We start from the raw sequence: 6,721 nt of genomic DNA on the forward strand, positions 1-6,721 counted from the left end.
ATAAACGAGGAAAAATGTATTTCAAGAAGAATTAATCATGTAGAACAAATTTTGAAGGAATGTGTAATAACATTTACCATAAAAAAGAGTTCATGAATATCTATAAAAAAATTACAATAGATTGAAGTATTTAAATTTTATATTTTCCCATTCAAATGTTATCGATAGAAAAATTATACTTCAACGTTTGGGATTCTTAATGGAAATTTGTAGTAAAATTTCTAATGGTCTTTATTTAATTCATTTATTCGTTATTTCATTTTGCTGGTTAGACTCTTTTGCTTATTTCAAGCAATTTGAAATTTATGAACTCTTTTTTATATTTCATAGTCATTTTATGCGTCTGTCGCACGGGTCAAAAGGATTCAAAGGTGAATGGGATAAAGGATTCAAATCACATGATCATGTTCTCACATACTAATGATTGCTCACAAATATTAGATATGCTTTTATTGGTTTTTTTGGATCAACGGTTATAAGACCTTCATGATTCATGCTTATTAGTTTGTGTGATTTTACAGACGTTGTGTATTATTTTTTTAAATAAAGGGAGAATGGTGAATTTTTTTTTTAATGAAATTGACACTTGATCATTTTAATAAAAACGATTGAGGAGATTTGAACATTTAAGAAAATAGATTACCTTCGACGTTGTACCATCATATTGAACACCTTTTTTCCGAAAGATCATTGAACGCTTTTATTTTGTGATTTCTTTTTTTTTTTTTTTTTTTGGTAGATTTATTTTGTAATTTCTAACATTTGTATAACTAACTGACATGTATATTATTTAATGAACAAAATAATTAATTAAGTTAAAATGATAAAATATAGTTCAAATATAATTATATATACATCTTATAAACCAATTTATATAGTTGAGTTAGAGACTAATAAAATTCAAATATCATATTTCTTTTGAGTTTCGAGTGATGACCGTTTCCAATTTTATATCAATGATTTGATAGGCTCAATATTTGAACGTTGAATGTATCGAATCTGGATGTAACCACAATCTTTGGATGTTCAAAAAAATCTTAGGCTCATGAGTCAACTTGCAAAGTGTGTGACACGACGTCAATTAGGGAACGATTAAGTTGTTATCAACTGCAGGGGATTATCCAGGATCCTGAGTCAGGGGTGTAAAAATAATAACTTCATTAAAAAAAATTAGGATATTTATCATTAGGAACCGAAAAGAATAATTGTATTATAATGAATTGCAAGTAATATTTTTAACTATATATGACCCGTGTTGACGATCTAGTATTATTAAAAGAAAACAATCCTCTCACGGCAAGAAGGATGGCAGAAACAAGATTAACAAAGCAGCCCAGCAAAACAAACACAAACCCTTCTTTATAATATTATGTTTAGCTTCCATTCCCTTCTTTATTATTTTTTATTTATAATATCCCTTCTTCAATGATTGAAGGATAGTAAAATAGGAGAAAATGATTTTATTTTCAACTGTAAAATAGGTTAAAAAGTAAATGACTAAGGAAAAATAATTAACATGACAGTTAAAAAATATATATGCAGAGACACAAACCCTAAAATAATTGTCTGCATTTCATATGATGAGCATAAACACAACACACCTGCTTTCATATAATGGCCACACTCAAATTCATTGTTCATAAATATGCTTAATAATACTATGTAGCTTCCTTAAAAAAAATATTATGTAGCTAGGCATCTCAAAGCGACACCTTGTGCAGACTAATTAAAGAAAATAACACAAACTTAACAAAAGAACACATAACAAACACAAAGCTTCCTTTTCCAATGACCTATAAGCACAAGTAAAATCATAAATTACCAATTATTAGTTTCACTCTCTTAAACCAGAAGAGGGGGCTATTTGGAAAAATTGGTGAAACTTTTTAAAAAGTAATTCATGATTTTATCTTAATTATTGATTCCAATTATAACTTGATGATGCCACATAGTTGTTGTAAGCATCAACATCAGATTGGCAATTGAATGCCTTCAAATGATCAAAAGATGGATCAAAGGTTTCTCTTGAGGCATTTGCTTGCATTGGAACATTAGCTACTTCAGTATTAGGCACTTTGCAGTGATAGTAGCTATTTGGACCCCCTTGTTGCGCATAGAAATTTTGATCCATTTGATGCTGCATGTTTTGGTTAAATCCTGGAGTTGCAACCATGTTCATAACTGGCATTGGAGTACTCATCATTGTAGTATTCATCATGGTGTTGCTCTTCTGTTGTTGATGAACACTTGAAGTGTAGACTTGAGGATGCAAGTTTTGATTAACACCAGGAGTTGGAACCATAGTACTCATGATGGTGTTCTTGTTCTGTTGAACACTTCCGGTGTAGATTTGATGTTGCATGCTTTGATTAACACCCTGATTTGGAATCATAGTACTCATGTTGTTCTTCGCATGTTGAACACTAGCATTGTAGATTTGATGGTGCATGTTATGATTATAACCGGGAGTTGGAATCATTGTACTCATGACGGTGTTTTTATTCAGCTGAATGCATGAATTATATATGTCCATCAAATCAGAATCCACTTCTCCTCCTCCTGAGTAATTACCTGCATTATTATGGAATCCATAATCAGTGGCGGTGAAGCTAACATAATTTTCACGAGGGGACCAAATACATAGAAAAAATAAAATATATTTTAAAAATTAATATATTAAACTTAATTAATAAGTAAAATAAATTGACATTAATTTTTAGTTATATTTAATGAAACTACCACGAAGAAAATAAAATCTAACAATAATTATGTATAAAAGTTGAACTCTATGAAGTTTTAACAAATATCTACATTCAAAACTATACTAATTATGCCAGATTTATTTTTCTTTTGGGGTAGCAATGCTACCCCATTGATGTAAAGGGATTCGCCCCTGACCATAATCAAATTGTGAATTATAAGACCTATTTTCTAAAGCATGAGTCAAATCTTATTATTATGAATTGTAAAATATATAACTTATATGAAGCTAACATTATTGTAAGATGATGAGTTAAGTCACAGGATTAAGTTTTAAGAATGATGTCCAAAATTGAGCTAACATTTTCCTAGTTAAATAAAAATACTTTTTTAAGTTTGAAGCAAGCAACTTCGCAAACCTATAAGCTAACATATAATTTACTAGACTGAAAATAAGTCAAAGATTCAAGTCATACATCAAATGGCAAAAAAAAAAAGTATTGACTATACAAATTGTAGAAGAAAATAAGTGTGTGGCTGGATAATGATAACCTGTATGATGAATAATCTGATCTGCAACAGGTACCGCAGCTTGCAAACGTTGGGCAAGAGGTGCAACATTTTGATGAGTTGTTGACACTTCAACCTCAACCATTTCGAATTGGTTGTTGCTGCTTCCAATTTCGGTGCTAGTAAAATGATGATTGTTCCTGACATTTTTCTCTTGTTGGCTGAATTCATGTTGGTCAAGAGGTGTAGCATGTTGATGAGTGTTAAGAAAAGAGTTATGATGAGTACTAATTCTCTTGCCAAGTTTACGTTTTCTCTTGTTAGTACCCTCATATGACGATGAGGACGATGATGATGGTGAAGATGATGATGATAGTTTTCGTTTTGCTAGATTGTGCTCACCACCTTCCACAACATCAACATCATTCGCCTCGACAAGCAAATAATTACTTCCTTCAACATGAGAATCAAAACTTGAGAAAAATTCAGGATGTATTTTTCTTGCAATTGTTTCTTCATGATCAATAATTTCACCCCAAATAGATGTTTCCTTCATAGTGAGTTTATCTTGTAAACTCCTTGATTGTCTGACTATGTTCCTAATATTATGAACATTAGGAGACATATGTTTAATAACCGCTGCCAAAACATAAACCTTCCAAACCTTCTTTAGATTATGCGGCTTTCTATAAGGGGGAAGGCCAGGTTCTTCACTAAATCTCATCTCATTCCTCCATGATTCTTTCCCTGTTGGCCACCATGGTGGAGGAATGCCTTTTTCCAATGGAAATCTCCGTTGTGGTGGGTGACAATGCGGCACTAATGATGAGAGAAGTGAACCTAATATGGTGTCGGGTAGTTCATTCAGCGAGTGAAGTGTAATTGTTTCACCATTCAACTTTTCATAATTTGTTGTTGTAATTCCATTTTCCGCTTCATATTTAGCAATTGCCGCTGGACCGTTTTTGTCGAATTTAACTATATCTTTCCACCAGCCTCGTAAATTTTCTGATGAACCACTTATTGGTTTGCCCTCGTGGGGTATTACTCCATAGATGAAGCCACGAGCATCACAAACTTCCATCATCATTAACATGTACCTGTTCACACTAGGTGTCAGCTAAGAATTTGACTTTGTTCACCTCAAGGCAAAGTTCTAAAAATCAGGAGTTTAACAAATATCTTTTTGTCTATGTAAAATCAACTCGTAAACTTCATTTATAAACTCATACGAGTTTACCTCGTATTAAATATACTTACATAATACACTAAATTTATTACAGGTTCAAAATTTCAACCTAATTATATGGCAAAAAATAAATTAAAACAAAAGATATCAAATATGAAAACTGAGATGAAAAAATATCTATTAAAATTTCATGCGAGTTTACCTTAGTTCGCTATGAGCTCAGAAGAGTAAACTCGATTCATTTCGAAACTAAAATTCAAGTTTATAATCAAGTAAATCGAAAATGGATAATGATACCTAAATTTATGGAAGTCTATGATTCCATGAGTTAACTTGTGATTTTAAGCACTTGCCTCAGAAGACAGAATTCAAATCTCATTTAAAGCGGTTGTAAAATGATTAATAATTTTTTTTTAACAGTAAAATGATTATTAATGTCATTTCGATTAATAATAATTTTTATATATCCTGGTTAAAATAAAAATAAGGTATCTACCTTAATATGCGGTCTTGTGCACGAGCCATTGTCTTTCTTTTCCTTTGTTCCAATGATGTAGTATTGTCTATTTTACTTCTTTCTTCCTTTATCTTTCTTAGCAGCATTTCATCTTTATATATCTTTGCCTCTAATTCCTCAATAGTTAGCTCTTTTTTCTCAACATCTTCTTCTACTTTTTCCTTTCCTTTGTCTTGTTTTGCATTGTTTGAAGCTTCCCCCCTTGAATGGTTAGCGATAGCACCATTATGAACTTTGTGATACATTTCTTCTGTATATGAAATAAAAAACCTTCTGTCAAAATTACATCAAATTTGGAGGCTATTATCCAAATATTTAATAAAATTGAGAGAGATATAAAATTTGCCAGTACTTAACTGCTACAGAATTAGAGAAATATTTTTTTCTCTAATTATTTTCACTGGTTTTATTTTTTTACAAGTAAATTTAAAATAGTGAAAACAGCACATATTTCTCCACACAAAAAAAAAATTACATATTTAAAAAAAAACAGAGAAAATTAAATCGCAATAGCATAAAATAATGGCGACAAAAAGTCAATTTTAACCTAAAATTTAATAATAACTCAAAACATCCGTGTATATATATATATATATGTATAGAAGATCAAATGATTGATCTCGGGGTTAATGAACTTCTTTATGACAAATTCTGACGAACTATAGATTATCAGACTCTTTCTTCTCAAAATCGAATTGTTAACAAAAAAAAAAAATTAAGAGACATTACACTTACATATATTTTGGATTCAGAAGCTGATTAGAATCTAAACTCCTCTTGCAAGTTTATAAAGAAGGCCTGCATTAATGATATACACTATAGTTAAAATTTGCCCAATTTTTTTTTGAGAAAAATTCATAAACAAATCTTTCAAAGGAGAAAAATAAATGAAATAAAATTACAACTCTAGCATTTACACCAGATGTATAACTTCTCACCATGAATCTACCCAAAAAAAAATTAATTTCTCAGCATGATATTAAAATACTATCAAAGTGTAAGCATATATTTTATGTCCCTAGTATACAAATATTGATATGTATATGAAATCATCCATGTGAATTTTGTGACACTTTCGATCGAATCAAAGTAAAAACAATCAAGCTAGAGTAAAGCACCAATAACAAACATAAATGAAAAAAATTATTGAAAAGCATTGGTAAAGAATTGTACCACAAAGCAATTGAAGGATACAACAACACAACAATAAAATCAATTGATGGTTGAAGTGAGAAAGAGTGACACAAATTAAGAGTGATTGGAGTAGTGAGCATGTATGACAGAAATTGGCTAAGTACTCATGTATTCCTTCACGGGTAAAAATTAAGATAAGCATGATTTCAATTAATTAATTATATTATATTATTAATAGTATTTTTGTCTTTTTTTTAAACAATTAGTATTTTTGACTTTTTATAACTATTAATTTTTTTTCTTTATTTTCTTAATTTCTTTATAACATATTATCCCTAAACCACTATTTTATAAATATTTTTAAAAAGGTTGGGAAAGAAAAAATTATTATTAATAACGGTGGTACTAAAGAAAAAATATGTGGTCAAAATATATTTCTCATTTCAATTTATACAGTATAAAACTTGAGAGAAAGTTTTAATAATTGTGTACTAAAAAATAAACAAAAAATTATGTGAGTATAGCTTTTTTTTTTTTTTTTTGCAAGGAGAGAGGACAAGCATCAAGAGGCAACACCGACATCCCAACTAGGTTGGCACCCCAGGAAACCTCCACCCTATGCTGCCAAACTCTAAAATATTATTAAAAAAAAAGGGGGAAACTGTACAAGA

General features: G+C 30.1%; 1 protein-coding gene across 1 annotated transcript; it reads right to left on the reverse strand.

The window, feature by feature from the left end:
* Positions 1–1,915: 1,915 nt before the first annotated feature.
* Positions 1,916–4,939, reverse strand: LOC11443304 (ETHYLENE INSENSITIVE 3-like 1 protein). The gene is made up of 3 exons (XM_003619597.3): positions 4,896–4,939; positions 3,253–4,310; positions 1,916–2,571 (listed from the first exon to the last, which is right to left on the reverse strand). The coding sequence occupies exons 1-3, from the start codon at positions 4,922–4,924 to the stop codon at positions 1,916–1,918; spliced, it is 1,743 nt and encodes a 580-aa protein (XP_003619645.3). The 5' UTR covers positions 4,925–4,939.
* Positions 4,940–6,721: the final 1,782 nt, after the last annotated feature.

Source organism: Medicago truncatula, chromosome 6 (assembly GCF_003473485.1).
Source record: "Medicago truncatula cultivar Jemalong A17 chromosome 6, MtrunA17r5.0-ANR, whole genome shotgun sequence".
Lineage (NCBI taxonomy): Eukaryota > Viridiplantae > Streptophyta > Magnoliopsida > Fabales > Fabaceae > Medicago > Medicago truncatula.

Bases quoted from the DNA above. Each gene is read 5' to 3' on its own strand.
- LOC11443304 (XM_003619597.3), bottom strand. From the start codon at position 4,924: ATGGCTCGTGCACAAGACCGCATATTAAG. The intron at 4,311-4,895 runs GTAGATACCTTA...TAGTGTGAACAG, and splicing joins GCACAAGACCGCATATTAAG to GTACATGTTAATGATGATGG. The intron at 2,572-3,252 runs GTTATCATTATC...ATAATAATGCAG, and splicing joins TCAGATTATTCATCATACAG to GTAATTACTCAGGAGGAGGA.